General features: G+C 39.3%; 1 protein-coding gene across 1 annotated transcript in view; it reads right to left on the bottom strand.

Moving 5' to 3' along the window:
• LOC136886851 (uncharacterized) overlaps positions 1-23,004 on the bottom strand; it is a 65,368-nt gene that overhangs the window by 39,879 nt on the left and 2,485 nt on the right. Inside the window, exons 3-4 of the mRNA XM_067159701.2 lie at positions 18,801-18,971; positions 8,281-8,427 (exon numbers count right to left, since the gene is read on the bottom strand). Coding sequence (XP_067015802.2) covers positions 8,281-8,427; positions 18,801-18,971 — 318 coding nt within the window. The remainder of the gene's footprint in view (positions 1-8,280; positions 8,428-18,800; positions 18,972-23,004) is intronic.

Genomic DNA, 23,004 nt, shown 5'->3' with positions numbered 1-23,004 from the left:
AGTCAAGTCAGATGCCATAAGCTAGGAGCTCAAATCGTATAGCAAACTTGCATTCAAAGCAAGCAGGTCTCAGAAATTAAACCAACTTCTGACTTGATATAGACTAGTACATACCCAAAAATGAAAACAGTTTATTAATAAAAGAATGGAACAGAATGAAACAAACTATCCTATTATTAATAACCTGTTTTCTTCTTCAGGTGCGTACTATATCCTATCTCAACCTGAGAGATGGGGTAAACACCAAAAACACGCGATAAATGCAGTGGTACTGTATCTTTTGGCAGGGTATTAAAAATACTTATGTAAGTCATCTAAATCTATTTATCTTCACTTTTCACTTTTAAAAGACTGTTTAGCTTTAATACTGGTGCATTAAAGTGCCTTTTGAGAGTGGTGATGTGTCAACAGCCCTTGCAGTATTCGGTAGCGGTTCATTTAGCTAACACACAACCCATGTGTTTTCTGTTTACCGCTGTGTTCCGGATGATACTGGTGCGCTATAGACTTTGCACATTATTACGAATTTCTTTTGTACTAATACTTAGTAATATATCATCATTAACTTGGTAGTCAGTCTCTGTCTTGGTGTTTAGGGTTTAGTTAACCGTTTTAATTTATGTTTACATAACCTTTGTTAAAGTTCCGTGTGGAGTGAAGATGGACGAGCCCAGCCATTCTCACGTAAAGCATAAGAATGGAAAGTATCGAGAAATGCTATCCCACAGCATATTAAGGACTCTTGTGGCGCATATAGAGTAGATAATATCGCACTGCAATTGAGAAGGAAAGTTTTAAGGTTACCTCCGTACCATTGTTCTTTAAATCTAATTGAAAGTGTGTGGAGTCAAGTCAAGGGCCACGTGGCTAGGAACAACAAAACTTTCATCCCTGTGGAAGTAAGAAAACTGCTGCTGGATGGGATTGAACTAGTGACCCTAAACGTTGGGAAATGTGTGTAAAACAAGTCATCGAGGTGGAAGAAAAACGAAGGTAGGGTATAGACCAGTTAGTAGACGATGGCATTGAACGGATAGTAATAACATGATCGACTCCCACAGTGATGATGAGATGACAAAGTGGAGGCAATTGAGTAACCTATCTTTCTTCTGCAGGCAATGTTGGTGAGTACATTAACCTTCAGAATTGTATTGAATATCAACTTGATTCATTCTGGTGATTGTATAAATGTTGTATTCTTATAACATGTTACAGATTATTATAACCAGTTATCGATCTCGCAATTTCTTGACTGATGTTTTTATGTGACTAATACTACAACCCGCACGTAGTCGGACTTGTTCTTTTTATCTCCCAGGTAATTTGAGATAGGGTATAGTGTTTTATCCATTTGCATCTTGTGTTTGACAGACAGAAAAATGTTTATATAAAAATTGAACAGAATATTCCTGTTTATTCTCCAACATATTAAAATAAAATGTTCACCGCTACATCTGGTGACAATGCTAAAAATGCTGTGCACTGTGGGAAAAGTTCTGTGTCGTGGTCCAAGTAGTACACCACAATCATGGTACTTTTAACAAAAAGTGGAAACACTGGTTTTCCGTTAACAGGGAAGACAAGATGTTTGTGTCACATGTTCTTTTCTGAATAAATAAAAAGACACATGTTTACTCTGGATAAAATCAGAACCTAATTCCACTGATCCACTTTTTTTATCATCCTCAGTAACCCAGTTCCTACTTTCTAGTTCCAACAGTAGGACAATCATACACGTTATATGAGGGGAAGGCATTCTTCAGTTGTAATGGGTAGAATAAGGAGAAAGTCAGACACACAATGGAGTGGGAGAGATGGGAAACTATAATCATCCAAATATGTATTACGCTAAGTGGCCTGTAATGGTTTCAATCCGTCTCTTAGCTGGGTGTCCGTACAGCTACTTTCTCTTGGCTGGTGTTGTAAGATCTGCTTTGGAATTGTTTCCCATTCCATTCTGTTCACAGGGTCCTTCTGGTTTATTTTGGTATTTCCCAGTGAATTTTAACATGGGTTCTATCTTCAGTTCTGTTGTAACCATTGGCTCTATTGGGAAGTAACTCCAATACAAAACTGACATATCTAGACAACAGTAATATATAAATAACATTAATAATGCACAATGTATTAGGGAACAGAATCTTGTTTCTTCTTGCTTCTGGCTGTTCAGTACAGAGCTGGTAAACTGCACTGTTTTGTTGGATTGTGTTGACTCCTGTGTAATGAAGTAAGTCTTTTGAGTCCATCACTGATCCAGTAATTTTGCAGATGGTGCACTTTTCCGTCTGGTATATTTCGATTCTAGCTAGATGTGCAGCTAAACAGTCATGCACTGTTTCCAATCTGAAAATCGCCACAGCTTCTTTCGACTGGCTTTTATTTTTGTCCCATAGGTCATTTTTCCATTTCTTCATTGTAGTAAGTTGGGTAGTTTTTTTCCTTCCAATTTTCAAGGATTTTATTAGTGATTATCTTCTTAAGTTGGCTGCCAGAGGTTTGGTTCTCACGAAGGTACTAGTGCATCTTTTTGCTAGATTCTGCCGGTTCATTGCCTTTTATTCCTACATGTGCAAGGATCACCGTAAAGTGATGTTTCTCTTTAAAGTTTTTAATTGTGTTAGTAGACGTTTAATTTCATGAATTCTTGATGAATGGGGGATTGGTATTTGAGGATACTGCTTATATGGCAGCCAGTTAATCTGTGAGTAGGACTGCTTTTTCAAATGAATTGACTCTATAGGGCAAGATAGCTTCTATTTCTCCATCGAAGTTATATCATACCTGCCAACTTTCGAAAAGAGAAATCCGGAAGATCCTTAAACGGAATTTTTTTAACAACACGTGCATGCGTAACAGTCTTGAGACACAAAAAAAAAGGAGGGCAAGGTGGGGGAGAGGGATTATAAACATTACTAATAAAAGTCAAATACACTAGAACCTCGATGCATCGTTGCCGAACTGTCGTTTTCCCGTATTCATCGTTGAATTATTCGGTCCAAAAAATGTTCCATATTAACCAATGTTAAATTTCCACACATCCATCATTTCTCGAACTATCATTTTATCGCAACGATCATCGAAAAATTATTTGTCCTCGGTCACAATTTTCCCGCACTTATCGATCATACGTAAGAAAAATATACCCAACTTTTTTTTTTTTTTAATTTAGAGGGACTGCTCAATACTCTTAGCATATAATAGCGCCAACCTGTTGCGAGAATGTACGAGCGATTCGGAGTTGCTAGTCTTGAAGAAGGATCTTGTAGGCTGGAGTGCTGGACGCAGGTAATTCACGCGAACCTCACTACTAGCCTCGTAGTGCCAACGCTTCTCCTCGATCCACTAACTGATCACTAGAAGTATTCTTATTCACAAGAATGAAAACGTAGACAGCGTAAAACTCAAATTTGCCACCATTTTCTGCATTGGTATAGGCTGGCTAGGGCTGCCAACTTTGTTGAAAAAAGAGAAAATCGCGCAGTGCGCCAGATTCATTTTAATTACTCACAGGGTGATTAATCGCATCGCCTTGTGGAGTGTGTGGGGTACTAGAGGCCTGCTGACTGCTTTCCTGCCCTCTGCCCAATAGTCTTGTTACAAGCCGGACCAAACCAAGCCACACCAATAATCTTTTCTCATAGTCTAGTCTTGTAACTAGTTCCTAAGCTGGTAGCTTTGCTCAAGCTGCTGCGACATCATTCGAGACGCGCCGCGTTGAATTTCTAACCTCTGTGTGACATCGTCTCAGCAGACCTGCGGGAACCGCACCGTGTTGGGTACCTAACCTAATTCGCTAAGAGCCTACGGAATCTTTCCCTAAATACAAGTTATCGCCGTAATACCCACGTATATATTTTATTTGCAATGTGAGAACTGAACTTAAAGGTTTTCAATTGTTACAAAATTTGTAACGAAAAGTGAAACGAAACGGCGTAAAAGTCACGCTTTTTATTTTCACCTCGTAGGCCTATATCATGGTTGCAATATTTTGATACCGTTATGTATAGTATGAGCTAAAGGGTTAGCACGTGTTGGCCTTTTGTTCAAGGGGTCTCGATTGGGTCGAGGATTTCAACTTCCCTTGGTTAATTCCAACGGTTCGGGGCTGTCTGCCGAATTAAAGATTAAAATTCATCTTAGGTAGGGCCGCATTTTAATATGTGCGTAGACCGCCTATTACGTGACAACTCGAAAGACATGCACCCAGCATAATAATAATAATATTTACATAACAAAAAATGTCCCAATACAGTACCCGTATTTTATTACTTTGCTTCTCCCCTATTTTTATGTTGCCCGCATTTATAGCTTTCCCACATCCATCATCATTTCCCCCCTGCCCCCTCAAAAAAGACGCATCGAGGTTTTACTCAGTATGTTATGATCAACCCTGAAATTAAATACACGAAGTTACATCTTGACGAGTGCTCATCTGTTTTCACTTTACACAGGGAACACTTTATGTGATCGTATAAACCAAGGAAATTAAGCAGAATATGCCTCACGGAAAGACTGGTAATATTGTTTCTTATTAACTCATTAGTAACATCTTAGTAATTCATTACGAACACCACTAAATATAATAAATCGCTTAGAAATTCGTCACACAATTACACGAGTTTCAGAACTACCGCCAATGTTACACATGCACACAAACAAAGCCTTTCAGCTGCTACGAAGCACGAAGTAGCAGCTGAGGTCGAACAGGTGACAAAAGCACGGTGATTATCGATACATTTACCGGTCGAATTTCAAACACTGCATCTCGTATTACCAGCTAATATCTATCGAAAGTAAAACAAATCCGACTTAACCGCAGAAAGCTAAATTAAGCGCGGATATTCAAAATCCGTACAATAACGTTCATCCTTACAACCGTAAAACACACTCAAAGTCCATACATTTTATCGAAAAACCAGAATACTTGGCAGGTATGTGATATCTATCTAATGGAGCGTATTGTGAGAATAATTGGCGGCAAACTCCATCGCCTGCTCCTCTGCTATACATTTGCGAGCCATCTGTGAAGACTATTAACTAATGATCCTCAGGATATTCTTCGTTTAGCATACTAAGTGCTGATCTTCTCAACATTACTGGGATTTTTTTTTTTTTTTTTTTTTGAGATTATCTGTGAGAGATAGGTTGATTTGTATTGACATGTAGTACAATGGGCTTATTGGTTCAGGGGTTTCAATTTCGGATGTTATACATAGTGCTTCAAAAATATTTCTACCAGCGGCTCTACGTGTTTCTTAGGTTTTTAGTTGTTCATTGTGTTTCATTCTGGGTATCCAGTTTGCTTTTTGTGATGTTTCCATTTTAACTAAGTTTATTACAAGACGTTTTTGTATTTCTCTTTGTACTGATGAGTTATTTGCATATAGCTGTAGTGCTGTGATTGGTGTTGTTTTAATCGTTCTTGATATTAATCCTAACGCATTCCATTGCAAAGGGGTATAAAGTTACTCGCGTCTGTAGCACTCCTGAAGCTACATGTGTCCCCCCCGACTGGTACAAAATTAGTAACAGCGTTGCAGCAGTATCTCAATGGCGAAAACCAACCGCCTTTTTCAAGGCAAAATCGACCTATCAAATGGAGAAGGATGAAAACAAACACTATCTTCAATTCTTTCATCATCTCCTCGTTCCTTTTGTGGTCTCATCGCGCGCACCCTGCTGTATATCTCATTAATCTCATCTCAGCAACGGCAATTTGGGATTCGTCTCTTTTCCTGGTTTTCCATGCTTCACTTCTCTACAAGAAACATACAAAGGAGAAAGGAACCAAGTGTGTTTGCTGTGCATGCAAAGGACCTAGCAGGATGTGCAAGCATATGATAAATTCAAAACGGGAATAGGAAGATGCACAAAACGTAAGGACAGTATGATATAGATACTGATTCCCATAGACAACCTGAAATATTTGTCCTGAATGAGTAAATTCATAATTCGAATATAAATGGCCCATTATTGGAAATTATGATATTGGAATTGATGATGTTGCCATACTAGCAGAAACAAGCAAAAGTATGCAACATACTAGCAGAAACTTTTAGGCAAATGGAACCTCAAATGAATGCAAGGAAAACAAAATCCATGACAATATGTAAATCCAGGAAAACATCTGTAACAAACACCAAAATTGGCCCTAATAAAATTCAACAAGTGAAACAGTTTTGCTACCTAGTGATCATCAGAGCATATCAGGTCATGAAAAGGATAGCAATGGCAAGGAGAGCCTTCCAAGAAAAGAAAAAAAAAAATGCTGGCCAACAAACATATAGATATTCAAACTCGGAAGGCCTTTGCAAAAACCTTTGTACGAGCCTGCTTCTGTATGATGGCGAAGGCTGTACGTTTTAGGAGAGCAGGAAAAGAAAAAACTAGAGGCAATTGAAATGTGGATCTGGAGAAGAATGCAGAGGATAAATTGGACTGAAATGAAAAGCAATACTGAAGTCCTTAGAGAGATAGGAGAAAAACTGATTCTGGTAACCGACATTGAAAAATGGAAAATAATATTTGCTGGTAACATTCTGAGGCATGAAGAGTTCTTTATAACATCACTGAAGGAAGAATTGCAGGGAAAAGAGGAAGATCCAGTGTGTCTTACTTCAAGAACCTGCTTCGGAGAACGAACTGCAAGACCTACAATGAGTTAAAAGGACTGGCTCAAGATAGTCATCTATGGCTGAGGCGACAAGGCTTAGCCCTTACAATATAATGATGATTATTGGAAATTATTAATTTTCCAAAACGGTCATTTATACTGGAATTATCAAGGACATGAAGTCAATTTTTTTTTAATATACACTTCTTTTTTTCTAATTTTATACTGCTTTCTCTCTCTAACCAATACTCACATTCCTTAATTCCCCATCTTAAATGATCATGCACTTTTCCTTTTCAATTACATATCAAGGGGTGTTGCCCAGAATTTCTGAAAATTTGGTCATAAAAACATGAATACTTATGTTAATGCCTAATTTCCACCATTACTTTCAAAGTAGTCAGCCTGGACATGACAACGGCAATTCCAGTGATTTTCCCATATTTGGTAGCAATCACAGAAGTCTTCCATTTTCAGAGTGTTCAGCACCTCCTGCAATTCTGTTTGGATCCTTTCAATGGAGTCAAAAAACCAGAGTTTTATTTCAGGGACCAGGTACAAGTTACAGGGGGCCAGATCAGGCGAGTAGGTGGGAGAGCGGAATAGTGGTCATACTGCCCCCACCACCAATTTTTTTTTTTTTTTGTCTGAAGTCCCTCACAATGAGGAACTTGTGTACAGGCACACCGTCACGATGCAGTAATCAGTCCCCAATATTCATTCTGCCATGAATGGTCTGCCTTGAAATTTCACAGATAACTTCACGCAGTTTTGCGCTCATTTTGGGAGTTGTACACAATCACAGTAGATTTAAATATATGTCATCTTCCAGACTTCATTGAAACACTTCTTGCTTTACATTGCACCGACACAGAAAAGTCTTAATGACAACGATGGGATAGGAAAGTGCTAGAAGTGGGAAGGAAGCGGTCATTAAGGTACAATCCTGGCACTTGCCTGGTGTGAAAATGGGAAAGCATGGAAAATCTTCAGGGCTGCCAACAGTGGGGCTTGAATCCACTGCCTCGCGAACACAAACTCACAGTTGCCCCCCCCCCCACCCTCTCTCTCTGGTCCTTTGAAAAACCTAAACCATTCATATGTTCTCACTCGGCTTGAAGTTGCTCCTTAATATCAGCCACTTGAAATACACAACAAGAGGTTTGCTTGCTAGACGCTTTACGTTGCACTGACACAGATAGGTCTTATGGCGACGATGGGATAGGAAAGGCCTAGGAGTTGGAAGGAAGTGGCCGTGGCCTTAATTAAGGTACAGTCCCAGCATTTGCCTGGTGTGAAAATGGGAAACCACAGGAAACCATCTTCAGGACTGCCGACGGTGGTATTTGCACCCATTATCTCCCATATGCCACACACCAAAAGGCACCTACTGCCAGAACTTGGTACTGCATCTTGTTCACATAGGATATTCAAATTATCAGAAATTCTGGGTGGCACCTTATAAGTCTTCTACTATGATACCAGTATTCTGTCTTTGTATCATGACAGACTATGTTAGTGTGGCAATGACCTGCTATAAAACAATAACAAGGAGACAAAAAGGATCAACTCAATCGAGGTACATCCACAATCAAACTGAAGACCAAACTTGTTGAGTACAAGTACCTCACTGGTTTCTATTGAAAGGACAATTACAACATGCTCACAGCTGAATCGATGACAGCAGCTAGAGTCCGGTGGAGCTGAGTGCAAGTGGTGGGTCCATCAGGATAATGATCCATGGCCAGGCGGTATGCGGCCAAGAGCAGCTGCCTGAAGTTCTCCTCCTTCACTTCGTTGCGCTCGGAGTACATCTGCGCACACACAATGTGAACAAATAAGTAATGTACAACTCTTGCACACTAGAGCAAGGAATCGGGCATTGAATATCAGTTCCAAATGAATTAGTAATATTTTTACACTTCGAAAGGTATCTCGCTCAGCCAGCTACATTTTTGCAAACATTTGATGTTCTACTGGCACAAACACTAACAAACATACAGAGGGCTCCCACTAGTTTGGCCACCGGAAAGTCCGGCTGGCACCTGACCTTGAATGAAGAGTCACTCTGAGCGAAGTGCAGCTTTACAATCGGCAGCGACTTATATCAAGCAGTGGACAGAAGCAACAGCAGTTGATGTAATGATTATAAAGAAGTGGTGTGATTTGCTTCTAAATAAGCAATTGGCACAAAAAACAGAAAAAAATAACGGATTTCTTTCAATATTTGAATTCTGAAGAGTTAATGACACAGTACTATACTATAATGAGAGTTTCTTTTGTTTACGACAGTCTGTGAAGTTGAAGAGAAGTGTTAGTTTACCTTTACAAATTCAATTCTAATTTTTTTGTAATATGTTTTTCTGCATTTAATTTTCCACCACAACTGTTTATCTCCCATCAGGAGTGAAACTTCAACAGTATATGGAGACCTCATAAAGACATCAACTCATTTTGGGTGGGTAAACTTGGTAAAGGCACATTAATACTACTGTACTTGCGTTATAATTGGTTCTTTATGTACTGTATTTCACTTAGTCGGTTTTTAAGATAACTTATCTGGTTCTTCAAGAAATGAATTTAATTCAGTATTTAATGGTAGTTTTTATATTAATATATTAACTGTTAATTGAATATAATATTTTAAGTGATAAGCTTTAGAATAGAGTTTATAATTGTTATGGGAGTTGTAAAGAATTGTAGGCTTTAAATTAGCCACCAATTGAATAATGTTATAAGTTATTTTATTACAAGGTAAATATTGCATTTCCCAATCTTCAAAGGCAATCTGACTATCTCCTCATGATTCGGTCTCTGTACAACCATGTAATGTGTCTTTTTTATCATTTACCCGGAAGCCAATTGTTGCTGCCATTTCCTCTAATTCCACAAATAACTGCCTAATTTCTAATTCACTGTGGCCAATAAGAACAATATCATCCGCAACTCTGGTGACACATTTGGTGTTTACCTGACAAAATTAATTAAATCTCAGCCATAGACGCCCAAGAGAGAGTCAGTTTAGTCAGTCTGCTATCTAGTAGGCCTAGAGTAAAACAGAACATCAAAACTGACGAGCAGACAGCCAGGTGGCATCAAATCGAAATGCCTGCACATCGTAGCTGAGACCATACAGATGCCAAACAATTTCTATAGGCTATGCCACAAAGTCAGACAATCGATAAATAAGGGACATTGAGTGTTATCGTACCGATTCGCGCTACCGGAAGTGAAAAACAATGATGTACTGCAATACTTGCTGCAGAAGCTGACAGCAGAAAGCTTACATCTTACGTTGTTCTAAAACGAAAAACCATGTCTAAAAACAAATTTCTGGAAGAGATCCACGTTCGTATCCAAGAAAAAGGGTGGATGGACACGTCACTTGTACAAGATTCAATATGAACGGTTTGGGGAAATCTAGCAGGGTCCCTCCCTCAATACCCGGCCCTTCTCGTGTTGGACAGTTTTTTTTTCTTTTGCTGGTATGTAATTAGTTTGATATTACATGAATTGTACTTTTATTAGCTCATGTTTATTTCACTTCAGGTCGTATGGTCAGCTCATAATGGGAAGAATATTTTCCAGTGTTCGTCCTTCAAACCCACATGTCCAACTTAAATAACTGATGTAGGCCTACCCGATTTGACTTTTCAGAAGAAATCTCACGCCCGAAATTTTATGCCAAATGACTATAACCAAAATTGAGTTGAACCAATTGTGTTTATATTATATTTGATATACCTTTTAAATGTAAATGAATTGTAAATAATTTTTAAATATCTGAATTCCTTGAATAATTGACACATCCAAAGTTTTCACCTGTATTTTTCGGAAAAAAAGTGTGTTAATTACGCGAGAAAATACGGTACCTGTTAACAAAATACAATAAGCCTGATACGTGGCATCAGCTGACAGGTTTATGAGAGATTTTCTCTTGCGACACCTACCGACTTTTTGAGCGGTTCTCTTTTGGAACCTTTGTTCCTTCCTTTCACTAATTGCGGGCAGGAGCCAGTTAGGCTTGTGTCAGACCTAAGGCTTTATAGACTAGAGGTTCTTTATACATCGCCATTCTTTCACACCAATGTCAAGGGTCTTCTCATCACAAGCAAAAAATAACTGCATGAACTGTACGAAAGACTGACTTAAGTTCAGGAAAGAATTATCTCATAGAAGCCAACCTTTTTAATACAATTTGTGATTTATCAGAAATACGGATCCTAATATGAAATTTATAACTTGCAAAGACTGACTTGTCAAAATTTCTAGAGTATACCTGAGAGAAAATCAATAATAATCATCATCATCATACGCAGTTTCCAGCTGTTGGCCAGGTCTGTTTGAAACATACGCCTCTCCATCTCCTCTTGTCTTCTCACCACTTCTCCCTCGTCATTCTTGCTCAATCCCCTCCTATTCTCTTCCACTCCTTTTATCCACCTGTCTCGTGGTCTTCCTCTCTGTCATTTTTCTGTTTTCTCCATTGCATGCATCCTCCTCGGTATCTCTTCCTCTGTCCATACCATTTAAATCTAGATGCTGTCATCATGTTCTGTAGTGGCTCTTCTTTTACTATATCTCTAACCTTCTTGTTTCTCTGAGGGACATCCTTGCTCCAAACCAGGCTTGACACATTTCAGGAATGCTCCTGCTTGTCTTCCATGCTCGATTATTTCCTAATCATTTCTTCCACTTTCCTCTATGATACTTCCCAGGTACATGAAACTCTTCCCCTCCAACCATTACCCCCTCCTAGTAGGTCTCTCCTTTCTAGTTGTGATCACTAACTCGCTCTTTTTGGCATTAAATTTCATTTCATATTGTTTCACCTCCTCTCAATAAAAATCATTATTTAGAAATTGACAAAATTATCCGCACTGCCATAGTGTTTGCATTTGCCAAGACAATAAATTTGCCAATATCTGCAGCTTCTTCTTGCTAGGGGCTTTACGTCGCGCCGACACAGATAGGTCTTATGGCGACGATGGGATAGGAAAGACCTAGGAGGTGGAAGGAAGCGGCCGTGGCCTTAATTAAGGTACAGCCCCAGCATTTGCCTGGTGTGAAAATGGGAAACCACGGAAAACCATTTTCAGGGCTGCCGATAGTGGGATTCGAACCTACTATCTCCCGGATGCAAGCTCACAGCCGCGCGCCTCTACGCGCACGGCCAACTCGCCCGGTATATCTGCAGCTTTGCAGGGCATAAGGTGTAAGTGATGAAAAGGCAAAATAAAGTGTCAAATTAAGTCACATACAGATCATGACATGGATCATATAATAGGATAAACACAATGACAGTTCAGTGTAAGAAGGGGAAGTAACAAAAAGAAGAGACAAGGTCCAACATGAAAACAGAAGAACGAGGGCAATCTCCACATCATCAAACACTGTCCTCTTCTAATACACGGGCTTTCTCCTAATCAAAATCAATTCTCCCTATTTGAAGATGAACTAAGACTCATAAGAGAGGTGGCAGTGTATGAAGATGTGGAAACTATCCATAAAAGTTATATGAAGCAAATCTTAACCTCGTAATACTTGTAGGAGAGTGATAGGACCCATCAACTCAACGACAGATGTACTTTTATAACCTAATACCATAAACTGTGCAACATTTTCTATACTTCCTATGCAAGTACAGGGTGCGCACAAAGTCCGTATACCCCTACATTAAGTATTATATTAAAGAGACGCCAACACCTCATTTTCAGACCACTTTGATGTGTTTCCTCATGGTTGATTCCGGTATCCCTAACTCTGACGCACATTTCTGTATGGATATGACCAGGTATTGTTCACTAGATCTTTCCACATCAGCACTAAGTTCATTTCTGGTGGATGGTCTTTCACTTCTCAGCACATCGCGAACGCTGATCGTTAGAAAGGCTTTCTTTTTCCTACACTAACAACTTCTTTGTTGGTGCAACTTTCACCAACCGTGCAACGAAATTGTCCCTCACATTTTAAAATTGATTTGCCACTAATTTTACACTTATGAATCCAGACAGCTGCCAGCAAATGTTCCTCAATTGTATAATCACTTGTATCGGCTATTCTTTCAATATCTTGGCACCAACTGCTATCAAGAATTGAAGTCAATAACAATGGGTATCTGACAATACAAATAAATAACGAGTAGGGGTAAACAGACTGAGTGTGCACTCTACACTACTGCCATTGGCTACGACATTTACAAAAATCAGAGCATTAGAACCAGCTTTTAGGTCATAAACCCGCTAGTACTTGCAGTGCTTCGCCCACAGCATGTCACTGGTCTTATCGGTTGGATTAACATGCCTTTCCAAGATGCTGTCTAGCAGTGGAAGACTGCACAGACAGACAGCAGATAAGGATTGCTAAGCTGCTAGAGAAATGATTCTCCATATTCAAAAACTTTTACTCCCCATGGAGATACAATGCCAATTACAACTTCCATGGCCAGAGAACATGGCATCACTATTAGAATTGAACACAGATACTGTATATTTCATTACCAAGTACCAAACACTAAAAAGTCTCAACAACGGCTCTGCTGTTAGATCAATGGTCCAACATGAAGGAGTACTGCGCTCTGCAGGAGGGGGTACACCCCTTTCGAGAGGTTCTGTGCTATGCACCCCTGACGTGTTAGCCCAGAAATGCACAGACCAATAAAGAAATAGTGCTTGGGCAACAGTTTTTAGGAAGAAACTTATCATCTGATACTCGTCTCTGAGCATACAATGTTCCTGCTTAAACCTCACACTAGGTGTATTTTATGTACAAACTTCTGGGGACTAAATAAACCAATTCTTATGTAGACATGCAGCTGACAAATGGTGTAGGGCATGGTTGGGCTTGCTTTGTTGTTTGGACTCTTCATGGCTGTGACATTCTTGTTCAGACAGTTCGACTCCACCAGGGACTGATTGCCACCAAAGTAAGTGATGCCCAGCAAGAATTTATCAGGTCTACTGGTTTATATTGGCCCCTTTCATGGTATGATTAAGCTGGTCTTTATAGAGTCTCAAAGAGGCACCTTGCAGTATAGCACCAGATCAAACTTCACACCAAACACGAAATTACGAGGGAGCTTACTGTCATTCACAAGGCAGACATGCTCAGTCCATCTCTGTCTATGACCAATGATGGAAGCTTCCACGCTATTGATACTTTTTCTAAAATTGCAAGACTGGTGATATGGTTCTCCCACTTGATGTTCAAAATGGAGTACAGTTTCTCCTGGTGCAAGGACTCAAGTTTCTTTATATCACAGTGTTGTAAGGTCTAGGAAGTACGAAGGTAATCCCAAAAATAAGGTCTCCTATTTTTTTATAAATACATAGACCTGTTTATTTCTACAATGGTTTACATCATTTTACTGCTTGAACATTTAGCTATTTTTCTACATAATCATCATTTCGGTCGATGCATTGTTGTACACGCCATGATGGTTTTTGTATGCCCATGTCATACCAGCTCGCAGTCAGTTGTCATGACTCTACCGGCAGACTGTGTTTGCTTGAATTTCCGTGGCTTTGGCGAAGAGGGATGCCGCCAGGGGCATGATTGTTGCTTCGTCTCAGGTGTAAAGTGGAACGCCCAGGTTTCGTCACCCATGACAATTGAGTCCAAAAAGTTGTCCTGTTCGGCTGCAAGGCGTTGAAGAAATTTGCGGGAAGAATCAACCCGTTGCCGCATGTGGTCTTCAGTCAGCATGAGTGGCACCCATCTTGCGCACACCTTCCGGTATTTCAACTTTTCCGTTAAAATTCTGTGAATGCGCTTTGGGGAAACCTCAGGAACCAAAGTGCAGGGATCATCCAGGGTGATCCGCCGATCTTTACGCATGATTTGCTCAACCTTCAAGACTGTCTTGGCGGATATTGACGGTCTCCCGCTCCTTCCTTCGTCGTGAATTTCAGTCCGACCAACTGCAAACTCTCTACACCACTTACAAACATTTTTGACATCTAGGCACGACTCACCATACACTCCCGTCAATGGACGGTGGATTTCAATCGGTTCAGTACCTTTTGGGTTCTAAAACCGAATAACTACGCGCACTTCACACTTGGCGGTAACATCAAACGGGAGCTCCATTCTCAACGGTTACCAAGCCAAGAGTGAGTGCCTCAGCACGGCATGCGCATGTTTATATGTGAGTGCCGGAAATACTCTTCACAATATTGTGACCAACAACCACATGAACAGAGTTCCGTATTTATAAAAAAAATAGGAGACCTAATTTTTGGGATTACACTCATAACTACGCCACTGGGAACAAGACGTTCATGCCACAACTAGCAACACTGGACTCGGACCACCTAGCAAGAAACCTGCAGAGCGCATACTGGAGTTTTACCCTATTGCCCCCGCTTCCGATGTTGATCTGCCATTACATTCATCCTAATGTATGTGTCCTTTCATGTTCCTGTATCTTAATATATGATTTTGTCATTTGACCTATTAGAGACAGGTGCAGTGCACAGCATTTCATGCTGTACTATTAGAACAATTTTTCATTACATTTAGAAATGTATACAGCAAACTTTCGATTAACATTGGTGGTCTAGAAAGACTGTAAAGGTTTAAAAAAAATCAAGGCAGTTTCCAAGTACTGAAACTTATTGCACTTGACTGTTCATCATAATATTGGCCTAGACCACGTTGGAGTTCAATTCAGTTTAGTTTAAAAAGAGTGTCTACAACACACAATTATAAGCTATAAATTCCATTTTTGCTCCGTTCTGAAGTGCAATTACAAGAAATAAACTGATAAGAGGGTCCACCTTTCCAATACATCAAGTAAATGATATTACATCAGTGTTGGGACTAGTTTCAGCCACTTAGGTTTTGATCAGTTTTGATCTAAGTTCAGAAAATGATCTGAGATCAGGCCAATGTTGTGCTGTGTAACACTGATCTAAGATCAACTAATCGAAATTCAATTCTAATCTCAGTTCATATGTGAGCGCTTGGCAACAGCGAGTCACATTGAGCAGTGTGAATCTCTTTTCCTTCGTATTAAGTGTGCCGAGCGAAAGAAAAGAAATGACAAATATTTGTATTGAACAAGTAGAGAAATCCTGTATTATAAATCCTGTATTATGTAAGTTAAATTTGTCAGCAAGCAATAGGCCTACACTTCTTTATTTTTTTTATTTCAGGCTCCTGCTTCCAAATCAGCTGTACTGCGCACTGCTGTTCATTCGACCTCTAAAACAGCTGATGTGCTCACAAAGTCACGGTCGCTTTAACGGAAGAAAGATAGTGAAGGTATAGTTGAAGCGAAAAGACCGTTCTACAAAAGACGATTAGAATGTTTAGAAGCTGAGCACAAAATGAAAATGGAGACCTTAAAACTTGATAATGAAATATTAAAAAATTGGAAATTTTAGAGAAAAGGAGAAAGTTAGGCCTGAACAATAAGGAAAACTAGGCTTAACCGCATAGTACAGTGGCATTATTAGATGCATGTAGTTGTAAAATACATTATGTTTTTGGTTATTGTATTACATCTTCCTTTCTTTTTTGTTGTGGTTTGTATAATTAGGTTAGCCTGAACCACTTTTCGTAATAGCCAACTGTATATTTTTTTGGTATATATTCTTACCTAAATACATTATTAATAATTGCTGTCCTTATAGCAGTGTTTTCTCTTTCATGAATGTCATTTTCAGCAGGTATTGGAATTTCTTGAAATGCTCTTCTTGCAGCAAACACAGCCTCATCTCTTTCAGAGACCTTATCTACTGCATTTTCAGTGATATTGTGCAAGGCGAATACTGTAACTAAGATTACCGGAATACGAGGTAACTTTATTCTTAGCCCCATACTGAAACAAGGGAACCGTCTCTTCACAACCCCAAAAGTTCTTTCTATTGCTGACCTGGTTGCTTTATGGGCTCGATTATAAGCTCGCTCTGCAGCTGTTTCGGCATGAAGTACTGGAGTCAGCAGGTAACGACAACACTGATAGCCATTGTCTCCCAGGAGTATGCCTTCTGGAATGTTGCCTGTTTCGAACTGAGCATGCACTCGTGAATTAATGAAAATATTGCTATCATGAGCAGATGCTGGCCATCTTGCTACGATATTTAGCGACCTGAGCCTAGCATCACAAATAACTCAAACATTTAGCGAAAACTACCCGTGACGATTCCTATAAACTTCTGCATTATCGCCCCCCAGGAGATATTATAGGTATGTGGGTACAATCTATTGTGCCTAGAACACCAGGGAAGTGTTGTACATCGAAAAAATCATGCATGATTTTCCTCACATCAATTAGTTCGGAAGGCATTTTGATAAACTCGTGTTTCAGGGCAGCAATAAGATTAGATACACGATGAATGGCTCTGCAGACTGCCGCTGCGTCTACATGTAGTAAATCAGCAACGACTAACTGAAAACTCCCCATGGCAAAGAATCTGAAAGTAAGTAACAACATGCGCACTGGAGACAATGGTTTGCTTCTCTTGGTAGTTTTAACTAGAATATCACTCAACCTGAGTTCTAGCTGTTACACAGTATCCTTTCCCAAGCGATACCTCAAGTTTAAACTCTTATCACTCAATTCTCCCATTGGATTTCCTCTTTCACAGAACACACGGGGAGCCTGACGAAATTCATCATTTTCATCATCAGAAGATATATCCGAGAAATCAGAATAATCAGACATCTGTAAAATACGAACGAGATAAGATAATAACATAAGTAATTTATCAAGGTTATGTTAAAGAATTATTATATTACACTGTAGTAAGAAGCGTAATATTGCCTATATACGGACAACAACTATAGCTAGCAATGTATGAGGTTAGGCTTTAGTGCATTTCCTTACCATTTATCGTAACAACACAGGTAATATTTTATTAACAATAAGCTGTTCTTGTATCTGAAACAGAAAACCACTCCTTGATGTGAGATCAAAGAGTTTGATCAGAGAAATTTCTCCAGTCAAAGTTGATCTTAGTTCAGTGCGAACTGATCTCAGATTAATGTTTATGCAATACAAATGTCAGAGTTTTGCATGAACCGAGATCAATTTTGCCTCTGATCTAAGATCAAACGGTTTATACAATCGGCCCTTAGTGGCCATCTTCAGCCAAACAAAAATTAAACAGATTACATGATAACTAAAACATATGTATACCAGACAAAGACAATAACAAAAAGGATGGTTATAATCTTATGATCATAACCACAATTTTTGTTATTATATGTATTTTACTGTTATAATTATTCCTGCAACATTGTCTTTGTCTGGTATACATATATTTTCATTATCACATAATCTGTTTAATTTTTGTTCGGCTGAAGATGGCCACTAAGTGGCTGAAACTAGTCCCAACACTGATGTAATATCATTCACTTGATATATTGCATTGAAATATTATTTGTTATACAGTACACAATATTATTAACTGTGTTTTGTTAGTCCGAGCAATATCCAAAAAATGTTAACACATGAAATTAACAATGCAGCAGAAGCTGGAAATAGTGCATAAACTTGAAGTTATTTGTACACAGCACCTAACTTTGACCTACGGTGTTGGGTTAAGTAACGATCCACGTTATTTGAAAAAATAACAAAAAAAAGACAAAATAATAACTTTTATGAGCAGTTCCGTTTCATCCACGGCTTTGTTAAAATGGAAAACAATCAAAATGTCTACCTAGGCAGAACTGGATTTTTTTTTCAATTTGCATTACGTCGCACTGACACAATTAGGTCTTATGACGACGATGGGACAGGAATGGGTTAGGAGTGGGAAGGAAGCAAAATCCATCTTCAGGGCTGCCGACAGTGTGGTTCAAACCCACTATCTCCCGAATGCAAGTTCACAACTGCGCAACCCTAACCACACAGCCAATTCGCTCTCATGTTGGAATGGTTTCAACAGAGACAAGCAGAAGGCAGATTTTTGTTTTTTTACTGAACACAAATTTAATGCATGGTCTGCTTAACTAACAAAATTTAAACCACCCTTAGATACTGAATAATTAACTCCACAGTATTTTAACTTAGTAAACTGCTCACTGATATCTATTTCACCTCATTTGTAAACTAGATTAGATTTTGAATATCCATGATTTCTCTAGCCCCAAACACCGCCGATAACAGAGTGTCTACTGAAAACTCAGTCCGCACAATAAAATATCTAGAAAAACTGGTCAGAATAAACTATCTACTTACCTTGACGTAGGCTTCAATTTGTGCCTCATCAGAGATAACTCCAAGGAAACGCTCGGCCTGTTGTTTGAAGACATTCTGTGTCAAGTAACTGTGTCTTGTGTTCTCAGCGGAGGAAAGGAAGAACTTGTACAGCCGTTCTGCCAGGTCTGGATAGCGCGGAAACACATATTTCTAAGGTTACAAAGAGAAACACTCTGTTATATCTTGTTACAGCTCTGTAGGAATTGATTTATTTATTGTAATCCTGACAGCTACAGACCCAATAACAAGGAACAAGTGATAAATACATTAATACTAAAAATTACACTTAATTGCTATACATGATTCTAAAACTAAAACATTTCACACATAAAACATTAACATATCTAGTGCCACCACGAAAATCAAGGGTTACTGCATGGGACACACTCCCTAAACTCACATTTTAGTGCTCTCCCTGTGTTTTGCTTCTCGGGATTGTGGTTAATTTTTATAGTTTTATTTGTATTATAATTTGGAAATGACCACCGGTAGTCACGCCACATATTAGTTTAAACCAACTGTGTAGGGTGTCAGCATATCACAAAGTCCACAATACTGTCTCATTCGATACCTTACAAATTTGGCGCAGCACTGCTCCATTTTAGTTTTTTTCAAAACTGACCACGAAAAAGACAGAGTTATGCTAAAACCCATACCAAGAAAGTATATACATACTATGGATCTTGCAGTGTGGCCATGTGCCTCAAGTGTGTTAACAGAACGAACATACAACTGTCAAAATTGCAGCTTATAATTCCTAACAGCTTAAAAAAAAAAAAAAGAAAAAAAAAATCCTACGATTTGTTTCATTAATCACATTCCTGAAATGGCTTTCCAAAGTTGTTATAAATGTGGTTATTAAACAAAGCAAATGTGGTATTAGAATGATGAGATCTGTAATGCTAAGTTCTAATGTTCTGTAATTGGAGTAGTATATTTCTTCATAGTAACAAAATAGCATGCATACTTGGGAATATGGGATTCATTTTTTTAATACCTAAACTCTCCTCGTGGCCCAACCCAAGTCGAGTACTTCTGAACACAGGAACAGCAGAGTCCACTGGTATAGGTAGAATGCACGAGAATGCTACAAGATGCTAAAGTTACATGTATCAGTGACTCACGGTAGGTCACGCGGTCCCATGGTAACAATCCTATGTGCCCACCGGTGGGTCACATGATGCTAAAAAAAAAAAACCATAGCACTACAGCTCTTGAAGGGCCTTGGCCTACCAAGCGACCACTGCTCAGCCCGAAGGCCTGCAGATTACGAGGTGTTGTGTGGTCAGCACGACAAATCCTCTTGGCTGTTATTCTTAGTTTTCGAGACCGGGGCCGCTATCTCACCGTCAGATAGTTCCTCAATTCTAATCATGTACGCTGAGTGAACCTCAAACCAGCCCTCAGGTCCAGGTAAAAATCCCTGACCTGGCCGGGAATTAAACCCGGTGCCTACGGGTAAGAGGCGCGCACGCTACCCCTACACCACGGGGCCAGCGTCACATGCTGCTAGATGTGTTAAAATACTAAAGTTACAACATTATACACATTTCATATAGAAACATCAACTCACGTTGGATTAAAAAGCTCATTTATAATTTCAACAAACAAATTTTATTTGACAAAGCACCAACAATAAGGGCTAGAAATAATCTGAGTTGTCGAAGGAGCACAAAATTTTTGGTTCGTGATGACATGAGTAAGGGGCGGATCTTGTGAATCTTGTGAAACAAAACAAGCCCTACTACCCAGTTTACGAGGTGGATGAAATAGCCAGGAGGCTTAGGCATAAAGTTGTTCGCCTTCCACCATACCATTGCCATTTTAATGCCACAGAACTGATTTGGGCCCAAGTGAAGAAATATGTAACTGCGAATAACAGACTCTTCAGAGTTTTGGAAGATGAAAGACTTCTTTGGGAAGCCATAGGCCGTGTAAGTGTGGAAGACTGGAACAAGGTTGTGAGACACAATCTGAGATAAGTGAAGCTTGGGAGAGGGAAAGTATCACAGATGATTATGTTGAAGACATTATTATCTCGCTGCGGTCAAGCGAGACAATGACAATGCCAATAGCGACTCAGAAATGAGTGGTGTATTCCCTTTGTAGGATTTTTCCTTCCTTAGGAGAAATTGAATCAATAAGCAATGCAAGCTCTTCTGGATGGCAAGTAGAAATTTCATTTCATTTTCGGGGGCTTCATCTCTTCAAGCATTGACCTATTTTTATCTTACAGCCTTATCCTAAATATGTTGTGTTATTGTTAATCTTATGTGAGTTATGCATGTTGCTACAAAGAATAATTGATTCTGGACTTATATTGGAGTAAATACATTTCCGTTCATGTTGTTCATGTCGTGAATCAGCTATTTGTACTCGTAACAATTTGGCACCAATGTCTGACTTCTGGTTAACTGTCAAGTCGAAACTAATAGAAAGTGAACTATACAACTTGCTACTGATTACGAAGTGAAAGATTTCTTTCTACCCTTCCTTGAAGGTTACCAATTAACAGTAGTCAAGGTCGCATCAGCTCTTTGTGTTTGCCTGGTATGATAAGGAGGGAGACGGGGAAGGATTTGCGAGCTGTCTTGTTAGGAACTACCTGGCAACTCACATTTCTGTCATCATCCCCAATTTAAAAAACCATTACTTCAAAATAATCAACAACACGCGCCACAGCGCAGACGACTGACATGCCCAGCTCCACCCCTACCCCTACGACAGAAACTCTCCTCACCCACCCTTCCACTCCCCTTACAGCAGCGGACACAAGCCCAAAGAGATTGTGATATAGTACACGCCAGGCAGCCAAACTCAACACATCCCAACCACGACAGCAATAGTAAGTACTTATCACGTTAACACACACACAAGCAGGCATTTTTTCAGACTATAACTTTCTCACACTACTTTTGTCTCTTACATTACACACACCAGCAATATTATAGACGAGAAAAGAGCCACCAACCTGCATCTGAAATATTCACGAACAACGGAAATTACATTCAATATTTAAAGTCAATGTATCAATCTATCAATCACAGCTGCACATATCTACCTCCGTTCACATACTGGAATTGCTATCAACAATATGATAACCTATCAAATATACAAGTGGATATATTTTAATATATAATAGAACCCCCACGAGAGAACTGCCCAGGAATGCAACCACTGGCATCCTTCATCTACATTGGACTCATAACAAGAATATTGACACGCAAGACGTACAAATCCATTCCAATGAAGTGATCTGAGCCATTATAAAGAATTTTAACATGCACTATATATTTTAATACGTGATTTTAATATGTGTTATGCATTTTAGAGTGTGTAATATACCTGTACTTTTAAAAATTAGCTAATTCACACAAATTTTAGGCCTAAAAAACCAACACGCTTTTAACCGTCTAGAATGTACCATATAACCAATTTTACTCTTAAACATGTCCAATTTGAATGCATGACATAGTGCTACCCCACAACTTCTCCATTTGGAAAGGCAATTCAACCAATATTTGACTTATGTAAAGGTACCAATGTACAGCTGATGATGACTGTTCAAAAAGTCGAAACCGGTCCTGTAAGTTAATCTTATATAAATAAAATTGGTATTGATAAGGTGGAACCTTTTCTTATCTACATTAAATGCAAGTATATCATGACTACTGTTTCTTAATTACGGTAATAAAAGGAGTCAACTGTTGATAGTATTGCAAGGATTTTTTTTTTTTTTTGCTAGTAGTTTTACGTCGCACCGACACAGATAGGTCTTATGGTGATAATGGGATAGGAAAGGCCTAGGAGTTGGAAAGTAATGGCCGTGGCCTTAATTAAGGTACAGCCCCAGCACTTGCCTGGTATGAAAATGGGAAACCACGGAAAACCATCTTCAGGGCTGTCGACAGTGGGATTCGAACCTACTATCTCCCAGATGCAAGCTCACAGCCGCGCGCCTCTAACCGCACAGCCAACTCGCCTGGTAAGGAATATTTTGAGCACTGGTGTAGCAAGTATGACAGACCTTCAGACCATAGAACACAGCCTATTTTAGGCAGTATTTTTTTTTGCTAGGGGCTTTACGTCGCACCGACACAGATAGGTCTTATGGCGACGATGGGACAGGAAAGGCCTAGGAGTTGGAAGGAAGCGGCCGTGGCCTTAATTAAGGCACAGCCCC

Source organism: Anabrus simplex, chromosome X (genome assembly GCF_040414725.1).
Source record: "Anabrus simplex isolate iqAnaSimp1 chromosome X, ASM4041472v1, whole genome shotgun sequence".
Classification (NCBI taxonomy): Eukaryota; Metazoa; Arthropoda; class Insecta; order Orthoptera; family Tettigoniidae; genus Anabrus; species Anabrus simplex.
The sequence above is the reverse complement of the archived record's forward strand: the minus strand, read 5'-3'. Positions and strand labels throughout refer to the sequence as shown.